Source organism: Pseudopipra pipra, chromosome 1 (assembly GCF_036250125.1).
Source record: "Pseudopipra pipra isolate bDixPip1 chromosome 1, bDixPip1.hap1, whole genome shotgun sequence".
NCBI classification, from domain to species: Eukaryota; Metazoa; Chordata; class Aves; order Passeriformes; family Pipridae; genus Pseudopipra; species Pseudopipra pipra.
The window spans coordinates 90189652-90209294 of NC_087549.1; the positions used below are offsets into that span (position 1 = coordinate 90189652).

A 19643-nucleotide genomic window follows, 5' to 3' on the forward strand; every position below is an offset into this window, starting at 1 on the left:
CATACAATAATCTGAAATCTTTGCTCCCATTAAATTCCTGCCCTGATACAATTTAAACTATCTGTTCACTGTGCCTCACTGGGAAATGCTTTGCTTGGTTGAAGATCTTCAATCTTTTCCTTGACCTCCACCGGCTTGCATCAGCACAGGCTGTTGAAAATAATGAACTCTTGTGAGAAGTGGGACTCATCAGAGAGAGGTGAGAGGGAGGCAGGAGGGAGGGGAAAGGTCAGAGAAGAAAAAAAGGTTAGCAGCTAATTTGGATAAACTGCATCTGTAGTCAGAGGGAAAGGTCTTCGGGGCGTTTTAATCACATGCTGCTCCTATGTCTTTACCACAAAAAGTGGGGAGCAAAGGAGAGAGGGGGTTGTGTGTGCTGCTGCCTAGGGTCTGTAATTTTTCACCTTAGTTTCTTCCCTAAATAACAACCATAACATTTTAACGAGGCAACAGAGCAGGCAATGATGAAGTGCCAAGACAACAAGCTTCCTTGTGACCGAAGTGGAGCAAACTCAGCATTCTGCATTTGACTAAATCCCAAGACCAACCTGGCAATAGTACGTCCCTCTCCTCTTTACCTGGTGTCAGTGCTTGGGCTTGCTTCATTTCCCATGCCGAGGACAAAGGGATTTGTGTTAAACCTTCCCTTCCAAATTGCCTTAGTATCAAAGCTTGAAAAGTGTCCATTTGTATCTATAGGTGATACAGGATATACAGAGGAAAACTTGACTTCCTATGACAAGACATGAGAAGACTTGTCCTAATTTACTGCTTTTGCATTAGTACAAATCCATTCACTTCGTAAGGGATTTTTACCCTGGTTCACTGTGGTGGTTTGAGGCACCACAAAAATCCAAAATCCAATTTCCAGGCTTCTCCCACCCCTTCCCACAATTTATCTCAACACTAAGAGAAACTTTCAGGCAAGAGGCTTCTATAGGGGAAAGGGGAAGTATATATACATTTATTTTACACAAATAAATACTATACCAGCTAAAAGCAACTATATATATAATATTATACACTTCTATCGGTCCTTTTAAGCTTCTCCTTCAATTCAGTCCAGGAAAAGCCCTTCAGGTCTGATAGGTACCCAGTCTCTCTCTCATGGGAGTGTTCAGAGAACCTGAACAACCTCCAGCTGTTTGCTGAAGTCCTTTCTTCCTCATGAAGTCCAAGAAGATAGCTCTGAGTCCTTTCTCCTTGGTTCTGTGCCATCTCTGCTGTGTAATTCTCTCTCATACCTCGGTTCTGTGCTGCTGTAGTTCAGCTTATCACACATACACGTCTTGGAATCTTCATTCCTCATCCATGTTTTCGGCTGCCCTGTGTTTAAATCACTGCACGGATGTCCTCCGGGCCTGTCTCTGGTCCATCTCCAATTTCGCCTGGGGTTATCTCCCTGGCACCGGGCTGCGTTTAGCCCATCCACTTTGGCTTCAATGCCGAGCCTCCCCTCCACTTTACAGTGAGAGGGAAAGGAGAAGCCCCCTTCCACAGCCTAACTGCAAAAGGGGGGGGGGAGAAGAGGGCCTGGCTCCTCTCTCCCTCTTACCTTCAGGTGTCGTGAATCCCTTCCTTCACAACACACACACTCACTCCAATGCTGCCTCCAACCCTGGATTAGGTAGAGTTGTGGGGCCACACGGTCCCCCTTTCCCCCCGCAAGGGGGAAGAAGGAGGCCCTGCCACCCCTGGCCTTCTACACCCACACACAGCAGCAGGCAGACTGCCAACAATTTCCGCAGGTTGTGTATATATAATTTTTCACAGGAGCAAACAAAACAGGCAGTGATTTGCTCTCCAGGGGAGACTGCCCTGGCACCCAATCACCTCTCGGCCCCCGACTTCCAGTGGGGCAATTTGAAACTATGACATTCACACTCAAATAATGAGTCACTTGCGATAAAATAATCCTGCTCCCTCGGCTCACAAATCTTCACAAATAGGTAAATAGAAAAGTAAATGCCCAGTGGTGCACACAGAAAAAGTGCAGACACACACAATAAATCCCTTTGACGTTAACAGAAGTAAGTAAAAAAGGCTCCAGCTCAGTAAGAACCCTTTCTCCCTGCTTGGAGCACCACTGCCTTGTTCAGACAATTGCATCATGTCCTTGGCCATGTCCTTTTACTGTAAGTTTTGAATGTGCCTGTTAGAAGAGCTCATTCTCAGGTGTTGTTCAAGAAGGACTCTGTAGCACTAAGCAATTTTGACCCGAGAGATCACAGCACACAGGTCATAAAAATGAACTCCAAGGTGAGATCTCAGGCGAGCTGTGCCCTCAACGTGGACACAGATTGAACTGAAACCTACAGTGGGGCTGCTTAGAGTCTGTTCTGCAAAGCTGTTTCCCCAGCTGTTCAAGAGTTAAGGGACCTCTGGAAGCCCATACATACTGCAAGACCCTCGCACCTAGCAGCTCACAAGAAATCTCTGCAATGGCATGAGAGAGGCAGGAAAGTTTGTTAACCATTCAAATAATGTAACTTTAATTAATGGCTTTTAGGAAATCACTCAGTGTGGTTGTCCATCTCTTCAAATTTAGCATGATCAGATTGGCATTTTGGTTTAATGTACTGAATGTATTTTGTGTGCATGTCTTTATATATGGAAATATATGTAGATTTATGGCTACACATGAACTACGTGATATCAGCTATGGATTTCAGGACTCTTTCACAGCCAGAGCACTGGCACGAGAGTCAGGGCATCTTTTTTCCTGTTCATAGCTCTGCCCCAGGCCTCCTGGGTCACCTTGAGCCAGTTGCTTGGTCTCTGTGCTTTACTTGCTTTCCCCACTCTATGGAGATGGAGACACTGCTTACCACTCTGATAGGGTGTAGAACTACCTGAAATTGCACTGGCTGTAGGTTTCTGAAGCAAAGGCATAGCATCTAAAAATAATATGCAGCAATGGTTTTATGTCTTCAGATGAAGAAGCAGATTTTAGTCTGTCTTACATTCAGGTGTCACCTGAGAATGAAAAACGTACATTAACACCAGTTTCATAATGTCCTTATGCCCTTGACATTTTTTCACATCTATTTCACTGCACTGCTCTTCACACACACCGAAGTTTCCCAGTGAGTTTCAGTGCAGGTGATGCACCTGATTTGATTTTCTGCATTTGCAAATATGAGAACTTAGATATGTCTTACTTCATCACGTGACCCTTAACATTTAGTATTATTTCTTTGATTTTACCCACACTCAGTGTACAAAGGAAACCAGATTAGCTGTTTAGGAACCAGTGAGGCACTGAAGTAAATACCAACAATGAATTTACATTGCCAGCAGAAGCATCACCATCTCTGTGGCCCTTGATGCTCCTGCCTTCCTCACACCTCCTAGACAGCAGCCTGGCATGGCATGTTTCACTGTATCAGCAGCCACCTGCCTTCTCCTTTTTACAAACTTGGATTAGCACAAACCTGAGAGCCAGCTAATGTCAGGAGCTGACAGAAGCTGTGAAATAGAGTTGATAATTTTTGAAAGTCCTCTTCCAGCTTAGAAAGCTTGTAGGAATTCTCGCTTCCCTTGTAGCCATTTAGAAACACAGAGTTTAATTCACAGGATTTTGTATTTTGTTGGTGTTGTCATACTCTGTGCAGTAAGACATTTTGGTTTTGGTTTCTTTTTTAATTCCATTCCAATCTGAAGCAACATCTGGGCTATGTGCTAAGATGATAAAAGCTGAGAAGTGTACAGATAATATTAGTGATCCATCCTTAATTCATGCTGTTTTGGGAAAAGAAGCAGTTGATGCAAGTAAAGATGAAGTGTCACCCTTATCTTTGAAATTTTTGGGTGTAGTCATAATATTATTTCAGCATAAAGATTCCCTATTCCCATAGTCAGAGGTTAGATTTTCAATAACCGAAAGCAGATCTGTGCTGTTCTATCCGAATAATAATGTATTAGTGCTAACAAACCTGCAGCTCCTAGTAAGGGCTCTAGTAAGGGCTGCTAGAAAAACCTGCCAGTTCGAGACGACATTTAAGATGAGTTGTAGGACAGAGAGAACCCTCACTCAGCATAACTGTGATTATAATCCAAGTGTGGTATAGCACTTAGCTTTTCTTGGTTTTGTTTGCAGTGTGTATTTGGCTTGCAGGTGGCATAGGTGTAGGTATCAGAACTCGAGGCTGAAGAACCAATTCTAGTTAGAATTTCATTCTGTTAGAATGAAAAATAACATTTTTAAATCTAGATGTGCTTTGATCTACTTTATTGTGCCCTCTGGCTTTTCTGACACAGTACTCTAGTTCAGAGATATGTTTATCTTGTCTAAAAAAAGGCAAAAAAAGTTATGCCTGCTGTTTATACATTTTGATTTTTTTAAAAAGAAGTCCCCAAAACGTGTAGCCTGAGTTAAGAAGGGAATGTTTTTTGCTCACCTCATTGTGTACATGCTTTTCAGTGACCTGAGCATGGCTGGCCTGAGCATGGGTATAGGAAATAGGGCTTTTCTTGGGAAGCTTTTGAGTGAAAGAGGAGGAATCTTGTGTGGCAGCCACATGCAGAGCAGCTCGCCCCAGGAAACATCATGCTTCCCATAGAAGAAGATGGGTGTGAAAAACTGTTTAGTTTTAAGATCTTTGCAATATTCAGAAGTTTCAAAGTTGTTTTTCAAACCAGCAATGAGTTTTCCCCCACTATTAAGTGTCATAATTTATCCTAAAATGGCTTTGGAGACAACACATGAACTGCTGAGCTGTGACTTGACTGATGCCAGCTGTCCTAGACAAGGGCAACATGTAACAGAGTGTAGAGTTGTGCCCCTCTGCTAGAGTTGTTACACTCTCTTTCCCTGATTTCTCTGGTTTTTGTGTGTGCAAAATGGCTGGGCTGAAGCCAGGAAGGATAGAATTTCCATCCTCATTTCCATTCTCCTGAGCATCTCACAGACAGGGCATTAGTGCAGCTCTGCAGGCTCTCCACTTGAGATGTTTGAACCTGGTTTGTGGGTGCATGCTCAGGGCTGTTGTTGTAAGGAGAGCAGCCCACTGTCACCTGCCATCACAAGAGAAGAGGAAGACAACCATTCATGCCAAGAACAAACACACAGGCTCAAAGCCAGAAACAGGATGGGCCAGTGGAGCTTTCTTGCATTGGCACCCAGATGCTAGAGAAAGATGGGATTTTTCACCCTCCACTTAGTATCCTGGCTGTTTTGAATCTTAATTCTTCCTGGAAGATGAAATGCCGGGAACTGAGAGACTTAATTTGGGAGGAAGGTGGATTCAGGAACATAAATGATGTTGCAAAATAATCTCAAACATTTTATGAAATATTTAGACCTTTCGCTCTTCACAAGGGTGAAGTACTGCAAAACACACCTACTTCTAGTGAGTGGATAGGTACTTGTTATCAGGATATTATTTCTTCTGATGTATCCTGGTTATAAATGTTTCAGTCTAACAGTGAAACTTATTCAGTTAAGCTGCAGCCACATGCACATATCTGTGTAGCACCTTCTTCAGAAACGGTTCCGTAATTGCTTTTGACATTAAGCAGCATGCTGTGCATCCAAGGAGAATTGATCCCTGAAAGCTAATGCCTGTCCCTATCCATATAACTGGCTGTGCAATACATGGACTATGAGCATACTACTCTTCTACTCTTTCTAATTTGAGAGGAGTTTTGACTGTGGCTGCCTATTCTGCTGTAGAATTTGAAAGAAACGCTTTGGAATAATGAAGATGCTTTCCTGACATGATAGAATCCACCCTTGACTTTTCCCCCTCCCCCTTTTTTTTTTGCTTATAGCATGCAACATAAACTGTTAAAAGCCAAATATGCTGTGACACAAAATAGAGCAGTCAATAGTGAAAAGTTCAGTGAGCACTAGTCATCCTGCCTGCCTTTTCTAGAGGTAAACACAAATCTGCAGGATATCAGAATCATAAAGTAATTCGTTTGTCACCGTTTGCACATAATTCAGGGCAGGAGCCACTCCATGCCTTGCCCTGACTCTGGCTAGGCAGCACAGGACCACACACAGAGAGCAGCAGAAGGCTGGGGAGTGAACACCCTGTGCAGGTAAAGTTGCATTGTGGTCTTTGTCTCTTGCTGGGACATCATTGCACTAGGAGACTTTCTTGCATTACATCTTATTTCTGCCAGCGGTGATCAGCCTCAGCCAGGGATTGGAATCTCTAGCTGCAGCTGCTTCCCAAAGAACAGTGGACTGCTCTGGCAGCAAGATAGGATGATATTTACGGTGCTATAACAAGAGGGCAATTCTGTGAAAGGTTGATAAAACAAAAGTACTGGGAATGTGTGAACCCTCTTATTAACATAACGATGGTTGTAGTAAAATAAATCCCCAAGCAGCACTCTGCAGGGAAAAAGAGAAGTCCTGATGCCTTTTTCCACTCCTTCCTCAAACCTGCAGCTGAGTCAAAGGCCCACAGTAGAAGAGCTACGTGAGAGGAAGATCCTCATCCGCTTCAGTGACTACGTGGAAGTGGCAGATGCGCAGGACTACGACCGGAGGGCAGACAAACCCTGGACACGACTCACAGCCGCCGACAAAGTAAGTGGAGCAACTTTGGAAGAACCATGACCTGAATAGTCAGAGCAAGTAGCAGAAAGTGGCATCCCTCAGGTCCCACAGGTCCCATGGCTGTCAAGGAATAAACCTCCACCTGACTTCCCTTCCCAACACACCTGTGTTTTTTTCCCATTCACAAGGTTTGTTTGTTTGAATCATAACTCTTTGGTAAGAAGGTTTCTATATGCATGGAAACGAGGAGAGGGAAGGAATCCCAAGCCCTTTGAGAAAGGTCCTAATGACAGCCCTGATACGTTTTACGTTGATTTTGGTCTTAACGCTGCCAGCTGAGAGCTCCAGCAAGACCTAGCAGAGCAGTGTGACAGGAGCAGGTGCCAGAATTTCTGCACCAGGACAGGACAGAACAGATTAGATTTGGGTGTGAAAATGCCAGCAGGTCAGTTTGGCAAAGGTATCTCCGTCCCTCCAAAGCCAGGTAACTTCTCTCTGGTGTGTTACAATAGGGGCCTTTGCTTGGGATTTCTACCACGGAGTATTTTAAGCACTGAACTGAAATTGCATGAGAGCTGCAGATGAAGAAAAGGCACACATTTGATACTGATGGCATTGCCCTCTCAGCACCAGAGAGACTTCCACTAAATGGTGTCTCTGTTGTCAATATTGGTGGCGGAGAGGTTAAATTGATGGCAAATTATATCAATAACATTCTGAAGGTCTTAATGGTGCCTCAGGAAAAAGATTTAAATGTTCTATGGATGCTTTTAAGGACTCTGAGGCTGATCAGTGATTCCCATGCTTACAGTTGCTATGTGATGCCCTTGTAATTTTAAAGACTTTCAGGTGCCTGAATTCAAGCCTTGACTATTTCTTTGCAATGGAACTCACTCATGCAGCAATGGAGACTTATGATGTCCAATGTTTAGAGACTGAGCAGGCTTTCTGGCCATGCCACTCATCTATGGTGCTCTTAGTTTTATTCACAAAGAACAAGCTCTTATACTTGTATAATTGAGCCAAAAGATTTGTATAGTTTTGTGACCATTGGTCTCCTCCTTGACAGAGTGCTTTTTTCAATTAGCTGTGGATAATTTAATAAAGCATAAACTGATCTGAAAACATGAAAAACTTCCTCTGGACTGTCCACAGACCATAATATACTGGGTTAAATTAGCTTTTCCCATTTTATCTCACCATGTTTGACAAGATCTTAGTCAACTGACTTAGTTTTATTATCTTAATTGGTAAATGAGGAAGGGAATAAATCTCCCAACTGGATCTTTGATTATTTATGGATGACAAGCTGAAACTGAGGCTTGTCTGGGATGAAAGACATGGAGAAACTTCATCTGGGCATGGAGAAGATTTGGTTTCCAGAGAAGTTCTACCTCATCCTGTGTCTCTGAAAAGAACAAGCATGAAATACCACTATTAAGTGTAACCTGGTAAAAAGTTTAGTATTAAGGCAAAGTACTTTGACATCACTTTTTTTATAACGCATGTGCAAATTCAATAGTTAGAGCAAAGGGTTAAGTTCTCCAAATGAACCTTTTCTCAGCAAAGCATCATCAGATGAAGAGAGTTTGTCATGCTAATATTAATGCCCCTTATGGCATAAGGAAGCAAATAGATTGTTTTTTGGGGTTGGGTCCTGTGGGCAGTATTCTGATTTCTACCATTCAGATGATCTGCTCTTCCCCACCACTATGTCCACTGTTGGAAAAAATAGCCAGGCAAATTGAAATAAACTCTAAAATGCCTGACAAAGCCACACCATCCTATAAAAGATTATTTTCTTCCAGAGCTTTGATTCAATAGCCGTCTTCATTGGTCAGCACAGGCTAGATTTATTGCAAAAACAGATTTTAGCAATGGGCTTTTCTGTTTGTCAGAAAATCTTGCTCTGTGTGCTTGGTGGAGGGAATTGCCTTCAATCAGAGTTCATTTTTATCAGGTCTGACTCTTAGGGGAAGGAAAAGGGCACTTTTGCATCTCTCCAGTAGATGAGGGATGGAGGGGGAAACAGATCTCAGACCCCGTGGGAGTCAGCAGCCCCTGTGGCCTCCTTCACAGTCACTTCAGTTGCAGATTGGTCTGCTGAATGTAGGCCCTTGAGCTGCTGCATAGCCATCGCTCTGTCCTGATGGATGGAGGCAGAGCCTGACAGGCACTTCTAAGGGAAATAAAAACCCAAAGCTGTGCAGAAAGAGCACAAGGGGCCTTTTCTTTAGAAAAACACTTGCAAAATCTATCACTTAGGGCTTATCAAGGCAAAAGTAATTGGTGACTGGGTCAGTGGCTGTTGCAAAAGCCCTCTTATGGGCTCATGCTACTCATACTAGTTTAGATTTCCTTCACTGAGAAAAATTCCTGGCAGACACGAGTTTTCAGCATCCCACAGAAATGCAATGGCACACACCTTGCACCCATGGGAGAGTTTGGCCACAGGAACCACCTTGCATGTCCCTTCCAAACACTCACGGTGAAACCCAGTTATGAGCTACAAATATCACAGGTCTGTCAGAGGTCTTGACTTTGGGCTTGGGACTTGAGCCAGTTCTGCTGAGTGCCACCTCTTCCATGCAGCTGAGTTCCTCCAAATCACCCCCTCTGTTTTTTTATTCTTCAGTATCTCTCTTCCTGCCAGTGCCCCTGGTTTTCTTTTCCCTCATGGGCAAGCCACAGAGGGTGAATACCACCGCACCATGGCTATTTTTCTGCTGGATTAGTGCGTTGAATCGGTTTAACAAACGATACAGCTGGGTCAGAAGGGAGGAGGAGGGCAGAGGAGCACAGCCTTAGGCAATGTAGAGGGCAGGAAGCCAGGCATCCCTCTTTTCTTCCCAAGTGAGATCAGTCACTTTAGGGGAAACATTTATCTCTGTTACTTTTCATATTTTAAGTCTTTATGTTGGTCTTTCTCTCTCTGATAATGTTATCTATTTGCTTCACTTTTAATATACTGTTTTGAGAACAAAATGAACTTATTTTAATCTCTCTCATTTATACATTTATGAGTTTATTTGTCCTTTGCAGGCAGCCATTCGAAAAGAGCTTAATGAATTTAAAAGCTCTGAAATGGAAGTTCATGAATTAAGTAGGCATCTAACAAGGTAAGCTGAGATTAATTTTTTAAGACTATAAATGAATACTGTTGTTTTCAAAGAAACAACCAGCAACTGTTTCTCCAACACACACTGAACACACCATGAGGTCTAGACAACATTTAGAATTACAGGCTGTAAAAGAAACACACAGATGAATACATGCTACCCCATTATGTGGCATTATGCAGGCGCGTGCCGTCTGTTTAACAAAGTGTCACCTCCTTTTATTTGTGGAATCATCATGCTCTAGCTGTGTATCTGTTCTTCTGAGATCAAAAGTAAGTAGTGTTGGTGTCTGAAGCAGGACAAAGGACTCTTGTAGAGCACATAGGAAAGTATGAATGAGCACACACTAAACCCTGCTGAGTGTAGAGCTGTTCCACACCGCACACATCCCTCCCACAGATCTCTCAGTCCTGTCCATGTCCAGCCATAGGCAATGCAGTGGGGAAATATCAAGATCCACATTATAAGAGAAGCACTATTTGTTACACTTTTGGCTTTTTTTAGTTATAAAGGTAGAGAGTGAATGAAATATCCATGAGCCCAAACCAACCACCTTCCTCTCCGACAGGCTGGGGCTGAGGAACGCTGGGAGGACAGGGCACATGCCCCACACAGCCTGTGCTGAGTCTGCTCTGGCTTTGGTGCCAAAATGAGCCAACTCCTGGTATTTCAGCTTCAGTCAGGCCTTTGCAAATCAACCTTTCAGACTTTAAAGACAAGTGCTAGGTACTGCAGACAAGGGACAGTGAGATCTGGTGCAAAACCGGATCTGCCCTTGTATTAATGTGTTCATCAGCTCGGTGCTCATGAAAAATGCAGGCAATACTTTTAGGAAAAATACAGAAAAGCTTAAGGCAAAATTAATTTTGTATTAGGCGATTTTTAGGTGTATGAATTAATAATTATATTAAAATTCACCACATGTATTATGCATATATTCCCTAGCAGAAACTATTCCCCTTCTCCTTCCTAGCATGTGCTAGACTGGTTGCACTAAGGTCTGTAGTAATGGAGTGCTGCTAGAGACAAGCCAGCTGCTTCTGAGCCATGAGGTCTGGAAGAAGCTTTAGGGTGTACAATTGGCCTAGATCCATTGACCCCAGTGACTGAGCCTTTGAGGGACATTTGGCTCACTCCTCCAGGGGAGAGGTGACAAATGTAGAAAGGATGAAGGGGGTATTGCTACAAGGAGTCGAGCACCATTGAGAGCTCCATTGAATTCCATGAGGCCTTTAGCATCCCACAACATACAGACTTGGTTTAGTTTTCCAGAAGTATCTCCAGCTGCTTGGTTTTCACAGGCTTCTGGGCAATATTTTCTTTGTCTTACAGCGTTGGGCTGAGCAGTGACCCTTTAAGGTGACTCAGTTTGTATCTGAAAGCCACCAACTTGGACTCACTAAGTCTGGGCCAGGCATACACAAAGCTATAACTAATATAACAGAAATTGGAATAAAGGTTTGCCTGAAATTGAGTAGGACTTAGAGGTTAGACAAGTGGCTTTGGGAAATACACACTTGAAGGAAGCATGCTTAAACAAAAGAAAGTAATTCCCTTAAACAAACTTAGATAAATCAGCATTATAAAGTCATTAGCAAGGTAATGAGCTATTCATGTCATTAAGCAGTTGCATGAGCTGAGCATAGAATGTGTCACTTTACTAGTGGGACACATTAATTAATTCATAACAGAGTAAAAAATCAAAGCTTAAAAAAAATATATTTGCAGATCTGACAAACCCAGGCCTCCTGACATGCGGTGTCCCTGCAGAAAGGGTGGCCATTTTAGCTCCATTTGTCTCTTTAGCCTCCAACATTTATGAATAATTATACTTAAGCTGTATGTAAATTTTTCTGGCTGAAGAGCACAAGGTTTGTCTGAACCAGGCAATTTTTGTGGAATGGTCTGAAAGATAACTAGATGATCTGCAATCACCCACTCAGGAATCCCATAGGATGGACCCAAAGAGTATGAATGTCTTTGGTAGATTTTGGTGCAAACAGCTTATACCTATGAACTGTGAGTCTGGCAAGGACCAAGGAAGTGTGAGTGTCTGTTCTGGGTCCTCAATGCCAGCATAGCTGATGCCAGTGCTGCAAGAATCGAGCTGCCTAATGGTGTCACTGTAGCAATTAGTTTTCCTATATTTTTTATGTACAATAAACATGTGAGGATATTATCTTACTGTTTCTCTCTTTTTTTTTTCCCTTGGGTTTCAGGTTTCATAGACCGTAGCAGATCAATTCTACCTTACTACTATGCCATCTTCAAAACATAACTAAAAGGAACCATAAGTGCTGGTATTATTCACTTCCCTGTTACGTACAATGTAAATCTTCCGAACTGCCTTTTTAAAAAAAAAATAAATAAAAAGAGTAGAAAAAGAAATATAAAAAAAAAGGAAAATTGTATTTACATGTGATGAGTACTGCGGCATCATCAGACCTGCTGGTTCAAGCTTCAGTAACAGAAAATACCCCTGGTGGGAATCGTGCCAAGACTTGGCATCTATGTATAGGACTTTCCCGGCATGTGGATTTGCCATATATGTTCAGGCCCAGCTGGTGGTGCAACCATTTTGTCTTCAGGCAGCCCTCATCCTGACAAGCCTCTGTCATCAACTCCAGAGAGCCCTGAGATGGTGTTCAGGGAATCACTTGGCCTGGATGAAGTCTCCAAAAGATGAGCACTTATGGAGTTAAAGCACTTACACCAAACACTCCTTTCAGGCTGCGAGCACCTTATAAGAATGGTGAAGGAGCGAAACTACTCTATGGGCCAGCTCATCTGTGAATATCATCTGACTAGAAAGGCATTTCTTTCCCTGGAGAAGTTTATGTCCAGTCAGAAGACGTTGTTTGGCTTCCAAGCAGAAACAGGTATCACCTCTAAAGAACAGGACTCCCTGCTGAAGGCTGCTTCAGTCTCAGCAACTGTTTGTTTTTCATCTCTTTCAAGTATAATTTTCTAAACCCAGTTGTGAACCAATTGGCAGTAAGTGACAAGAATGTTGAGGACAAGCAAGCAAAAACCCATCTCTTCATGGTCACTGCATGGCATTCGCTCCTTTTGTAGTTTGTCTTTACACTCAGGCCTTGTGACTGAGTGAGAGCCAATGTGCACTCAGGCAGCAAGAAAGGCCAGGATTCCCCACCGGCTCTGCAGAGGGACACGTGACAGGAGGAACTGGGGGTTCGATGAGGGATAGCTATCCTCTCTGTATCAGGTGTTTCAAGAACTGATCCTAAACTCATTCTGAGCAAAGCATGACCGATTGTGTTACCTGGCCTAACAAAAGGAGTCTGGTGCATTCTTATGGATGGTGGGACTTGTTACCAGTACCCACAGCTGAGGCATAAGGACAGCAATTCAGAGGTTTCTGAATTTATTGGTTCTAATTTTGGTTTTAATTTATTTTTATTATAGTGGTTTAACACACAAACTGACCAAGTAAAGCTCAGAGAGCTGGTCACTCTGGGCCTGGTTTACTTGCCAACTTAAGCGTGTGCTCTACAGTAAGTAAGCATGCACACAGCCTCACTGCATTCAAGGATATGTTTGACAGGCTTAACTGAAGCTGAACACATTAAAGTGCTTTTCTGAACTTAGGCCATCACCTTCCAGAATCAAGTCCTTAACTAGTATAATGCCAGCAAGCTGGGGTAAACATTGTCAGGATTCCTTTCCAGCTCTTACATGAAACTATTATGCCATTGTTTTGGGACAGTGGCCCAAAGCACTGTAGCAACATTACTGTAAGAAGTTCCGGATTATTACTTCAGGACACCTTTTTTCTTCTGTAATAGCAATTTGCTTTGACAGTTTGAACCAAAAGGCCAAAGTTTTTTACTACAGTATTGTTATTTCTATTATTTTACTAATTTTTTCTTTCTCACTGTCTTCCACATATCTGTCCTCTCTTCTGTGCTCCCTGTCCACCTCCCCAGTGCCATGCTAACATTGCCCTTCACGGATCACGGGCTGAGAAGCCTCTTGCACATGAGCATTTAATGGCCAATGCAACACAGTGCCAACACTCCTGCCTCTTCTCAGGCCTTGTCTCATTCTTCTGGTTGCAGGAGTACAGCAATAGGACCTGTGTAGCCCATGGAGTGGTTCTAGCATCCAGGCTGCCCAACAACCCTGGCAGCAAGGCTAATGCACTCCATCTACGCTTAGTGGTGGTACTCAGTGCCTAGTGGTGGTACTCAATGCCTCACAGATTTGCTCTCTATCTGAGACAAGGGAAAGCTTTTCTTTTTCATCCATGGCCATCCTTGCAATGCTATGGATGATAAGCTATTAAATAAAAATTGGCTGTTGTAGGATAGAAGATCAAAGGAAAGTAAAAACCAGCTGGTTTCTGGTGCCTCATTTTTGAGGCATCGTGCCTCAGACACTTCCCAGATTGGGTGATGATTTGTGAAGAAATACACAGTGATCCCTATATCACCAGCTCACGGTTGCTTGAGATACAAGTGCATCAGTGGTGAAAGCCTTTAGTGTGCAGTGTTATCAGCTCAGGGCAGCAAAGACAGAGCACTTAACGTACTAGCCAGGAATACACTGCTTTGGGGTAATTTTCATTAAAACCTCGGGTTCATGTTTTTAAGTTCATTCACATACACATGCACACAAGACTGCATCACAGCTTTAAAAAAGGGAAAAAAGCCTCTGTGCTTTTGACTACACATACACTGTATTAGGAATGGGCTCTGCAGCACAGCTGTTCTGAAGAGCAACAAGTCCATATGTTCCCAGTATAGATCTCACACCTGGCCTGGCATCATTAGCTTAGAAGTTCACTGTGAAAGGGAAAGGACACCATTTAAGCAGCAGTGGTGGCAGAAATCCCAGGACTCAGTAGGCTAGTGAGAGGGAAGTTGTCACACTCAGCCTTGCCCCATGATTTATGCTGTCCCCAGGGCAGCCTCACGCAGCCATGCTTTTTTTCTATTCTTTTACCTTTTTTCTTTTTCTTTTTTTTTTTAATAACTATGTTAGCTCCTGGCTGAGCAGACACCAGGACACAAGCGGAAGAACTGCCATATTCTCCCCATTTGCAAATGGAGCTCATTACTGAAAAGGTGGAAGGGGAGGAGAAAGAAGCCATACAAAGTGTTTGGCACTGCCATAAGCGTCGCAGAACTGACACTTCATCTGCTTTTAGCTTCATTGGGTCTGGGTAGTTTGTGAAGGTAACCTTTGTCAAGGCATCCTTCAACAGCCTTTCAGGGCCTGACCATGGCAGTGCATCCTCAGTTTGCACACCCACCTCTCTGGCATCAATGGGAATTTGCACACAGACTGGGGAACTGCTAGTCCCTGTTTTTTAAATCTGTTTTTTTGAGCACTTGTCTTCTCATCTGTGAAAGCCAACTCTATCATGGTAAAGTAGCTGTGATTCTGTTGAGGGTAAAGAAAAAGAAAACAAAACAAACAGTCATGGTATCTCTCCCTTTGACCTGGATGATGTGTAGGATGTAAAGATGATGGCATTCCTGCTAAGGCTCTGTTACCACCAGTCATCCTCATTCATATGAGGAGGAGATTAACAGTGATAATAAAGAAATTACATCAGGTTTAGAGAAAAATCAACATGGAACAAAAATGGCTATTCCTATCATCCATCTCCAAGGCTTATAATGGAGATAATAATCCAGAGCCAAGGAAGAAAAATGTTTTGGTTATAATCCACTGAATCCTGAATTCTTAAAATGTGCAGCTATTGTGACATCTGTTCTATATTCTAAGGAAGGATGAAGTAGAAACAGGGAGTATGGGGGCCTGGGGAGATAGTGGGTATTGGAAAAGCAATTCCAAAACATCTAGGCAAAAAAGTTTTGATTGTTTGGATGTGATGGTGAGGAAGCCCAATAAGTGGCATTACCAGGAACCTGGTGACGTAATTCTGACTCAGAGGGAAGGTGAGTGTTGTGGCTTTTGCCCACCCTACACCCCACTGTGTAGGTACTTGCAAGCTGAAGAAGTTCGAGGCTGCAAGTTTGCTGGGATGAGGCTCAGGCCAACTTTTATGTCTAGGCAATTCCTAGTGAGCACTCTGGGCATTATCAGAAGAGAAGGAAGGGGGGAAAAGAACATAATAGACTTTCAGCAATTTTATGTTAACTGAAACCATTCAGTGAGTCCATTACACAAATGTATTTTGTCCTAATCCACGTATAACCTGTCAGCACTTTGCCATCACTGCAGCTACTCACCAAACTCACCCTTCATTACTTCTGTAGTGCCACTTGTGCAGTGCAAACACTATAAACCAAGAGGGGGGGAGCACTTCCAACATGCACTCATAAAAATAGATGGGCAAGGTGGAAACCCACAGTTAGACAGACATGGGCTCCCTAACGTGCCTGCAAATAAAATCACTTTGTATAAATAGCCATGGGAGATGACTAGGCTAATAAAAAATCAGGAAAGAGAAAGGGGACAAATTATTTTTCCTAGGTGTTCAGTCTGCTCAAGCTTGGAACAACTTCTGTAAACAAAGAGGAGGTGACGGGCACATTACCTGCCTTCCCGTGTGTCCCAGTTACTCCTGCACCAGTTGCATTTTCCAGTTGATATCCAAGTGTATATATATAGTTTGTCTTTGTATAGGAGTGAGTGTGGTGGCTGTCAATCGTGCTCTTCCAGTATTGTAATTTAACAGATTATGGCTGTATGAAAATGATGTAAATAACTAGAAAAAATTAAACTGGATCTCTAATGTCCTAGTTTTTGTACATACTGAAACTGCATGGTATTTAAATTATTGTTTGTCTCTGATGTATGCAGTTTCTTAAAAAAATTCATTTAAAAAAAAGCATTTTCGTGCTTGTGTATTTTATCACCCTCTATTCCAGTGACTGATAGTGTAACACATGGATGCAGTCAAGGATACAGCCCTCCTGCTGCCAGGCAGGCTTGCCCACCTCTGTGGGGAGCAAAGCAGAAGAGTGAGACTTAGCAGAGATGATCAGTGGAACGTACTGAATGGGCCACAAGCGCCATTGCTGAGCTGGATCAACAAAGGTGTGCAAAGGAGGATGATGGTACCTCTGCTGCTAAAGTTGTACCCAACACTGTGCTAATAAAGAGCAAATCCAACAGTCTGCACAAGACACACACACACACACATCCACACACACATCCACAAAGACAACCAAACCCCACCTGTCACCACAATGTTGTTGGCACAGGGAATGCTGTGCCAGCTGCCAGCATCAACATGCAGCATTTGCCAGCTCTGCTCTCCCTTCCCTGTTCACAAGCCTTTGTCCAATAGGCAATATCTGGTGGTTAAAGAAAATGCCAAGTAGCACTAGCAAGTACTGTTGCTGTTTAGCAGAGGAGCCTTTCCTGCACATCTATATCGCCTTTTCATCTTTTTCTTTTTTTTTCTCTCTTTCCCCTGAGTAGCTTCAGTAGTTGCACAGCATTTCAGGCTGTGACAAGCTGAAGCCTCTGTGAAGTGAAGAAAAAACCTACCCATGAGTAAGTACATACCTTCAAACAGGCTCACTGGCCTCCAGCAGAAAGTATTTAAGGTAACAGCTCTGCTTAGGCTCTTCAGTTTTTGTAACTGATGGTGCAAAAATTCTGACCCTAAAGAAACAACTGACACCCAGCATCCTCACAGTAACTGGCAGATGGGAGCAGTTCCCCTTCCCTGACACACACGTAGGCTTCCAATTACACAAAAATTGAAGCTCTGTGTATTTCGACTGACCAAATTTTGTTCCTTTCCTTTGCTGATAGGGAGACACAACATCATCAAAACTCTGGTATGGGCCTTATTTGTTTGTTTTCATTTGGGTAAGTTTTCACTGAACTCCTTAAAATCCTTGTTTGTATGCATTTCCATTCTCACAGCCAACAAGTTTGTAGCTATCCAGTGAGGCTTGGATAAATAAAGTAAACAAAATCATAGTTTTTGACAAAGTTTTGATCTTTTAGTCAAAAACTTTTCCCGCAACTAGATATGGCTTCCACAGCAGCAGTACAATGTGGTTTGGTTACATACAGTAATTTCTGTGATTTAACAAGAAAAATATTGGTGAGAATACATTGTACAGGGAATATGAGAACACAGCCCAATCTCTTGTGCTGAGACCTCTACGAAAGTGATGGGGTTTTAGGTTTTAACGGAAGTTTTTCATAAAACCAGTCTGAGTGAAGAGATGTGTGTGCCTTCAGTGAAGTCTATGTAATTACTAGCAATCAAATTGCAATCCAATGCCATCTTCAGGCAGGAAACAGAGAAGGCTGAAAAACCCAATTCTCCATTTAACAGACACACCTGGCTTGCTACCATGCTCCTCCTGGACGACATAAAGGTTAACAGACAACGAATAGCAAAGATAACCCCTTCCTCATATTAAGTACTTAGCCAAGGATTTCAGTGTGAGGCTCAACTATATGCAATTTCAAAACAATCTGTGTCTAGGAGTCCGTAGTAGATAAAAGAGCAAACTTTAGTGGGATTCCCCACTAAAAGAAGTGCCAAGCTGGACACCACAATTATTGAGCTGGTTCAGTTCAAGAGGTCAACTGCAGGCTGATGACAATTGCTGGAGGCACAGACCCAGGCTTCCCAAACAGTGGACTCTGCTCCAGGCTGGGACTTTAAAAGTACCTTGTCTCATGTTCCCCCTGATTGTCACATGCTGGAGACAGTAAAAGCTCCCACTGTGCTCTTCTGCTCTCTTGGTAAGCAGGTCTCTGAGCTGAAGCATTTTGCTCCACTGAGCATACGAGTAACTGAGCAATCACCAAAAATTAACTGAGTAAGTTAGCCAGATTCATACTTCCAGTCTTTTGGGAATTCAGCACATTTTCTACATAAACTGATTCCCTCATAAATCCACAGTGAAAGTCTGCAAATGGATCCATTAAGAGACACACAAATGTCTCTTACCTGATTGGTGAAGGAAAAATGGACTTAAACCACAATATCTTCTCTAGAGAACTCCCCCCCTTCAGGATAGCCCACAATAAATAATGCACTCTGCATTAGTCACGTTCCTGCTCCCCCTTTATAAATAGAAATGAAAAAGCTGCACAAGCTGCACACAAACTTCAGCTGGACATTACAGGGGAGCAGCATTTGAGGATCCATCCCACATACAATGAGATGTTTAAGTAAAATTGCTGTTAGTCATGGAAACACGAAGATTTTTTACTGTGAGGGTGACCAAGCACTGGCACAGGCTGCCCAAAGAGGTGGTAGAGTCTCCATCCTCGGAGACAGTCTCCATCTTGGAGACATCCCTGGAGCCACACGGACATGGTTCTGGGCAACTGGCTCTAGGCAGTCCTGCTTGGGCAGGGAGGTTAGATCAGATGGACTCCAGAGGTCCCTGCTGGCCTCAGCCTTTCTGTGATTCCGTAAAGGTTGATCTTTCTCTTCTGTGCAACTCCAGGGCCTGCCTATTGATAGAGAAAGGCTTCTTTAAATTAAAAAAGCCTTTGGAGCCTTCAGTCAACTAGTAATTGGAGGAACACTCACTGGCAAGTCTGGAAGCAGTAACGCTGACTGGCATTTCTAATCCTGATTCAATTCACCTCTCTTCACAGAATATGAGTTATTGATTCCCCTTCAGGACTGAAATTGCTGAACACCTTCAGTGTCATCGGTGTTTGTTTTTTCAATGACCAAGTAATCCGCTGTGTAAAAGCCTGGATAATGCACCTGTACCTTTGGGGCTGTGTGAATTAGTAGTGCAGCCTGGGGGGGCGGAAATCTTCAAACAGGCAATCTCTCAGGCTACATCTGTGGCCATTATTTGAGAAACTTGTGCACTGCACGTTACAGTGCTACTGTTCACAGAACGTGTGTGCTCTTTCCTGTGAAGGAGCAAGATTCAGGATGGGAGCGGTTCCAGGCGTGGAGAAAGACATACAGCAATTGACAGGACTTTATTATACGGACTTTACCGTTTCAGGTATGTGTATCGCATTGTACCCACACTACACAGTGCACGGCCTGGGCACACCCGGGCTTGCCACGAGTT

General features: G+C 43.2%; 1 protein-coding gene across 9 annotated transcripts in view; it reads left to right on the top strand.

Moving 5' to 3' along the window:
• The window catches only part of PHACTR1 (phosphatase and actin regulator 1), a 306676-nt gene extending 290315 nt beyond the window's left edge, over positions 1–16361 (top strand). For all 9 annotated transcript variants that reach the window (XM_064664551.1, XM_064664575.1, XM_064664592.1 and 6 more), the window contains 3 exons: positions 6401–6541; positions 9554–9630; positions 11850–16361. In XM_064664551.1, coding sequence (XP_064520621.1) covers positions 6401–6541; positions 9554–9630; positions 11850–11865 — 234 coding nt within the window. In that variant the 3' untranslated portion in view covers positions 11866–16361. The remainder of the gene's footprint in view (positions 1–6400; positions 6542–9553; positions 9631–11849) is intronic.
• The last annotated feature ends 3282 nt before the right edge of the window (positions 16362–19643 follow it).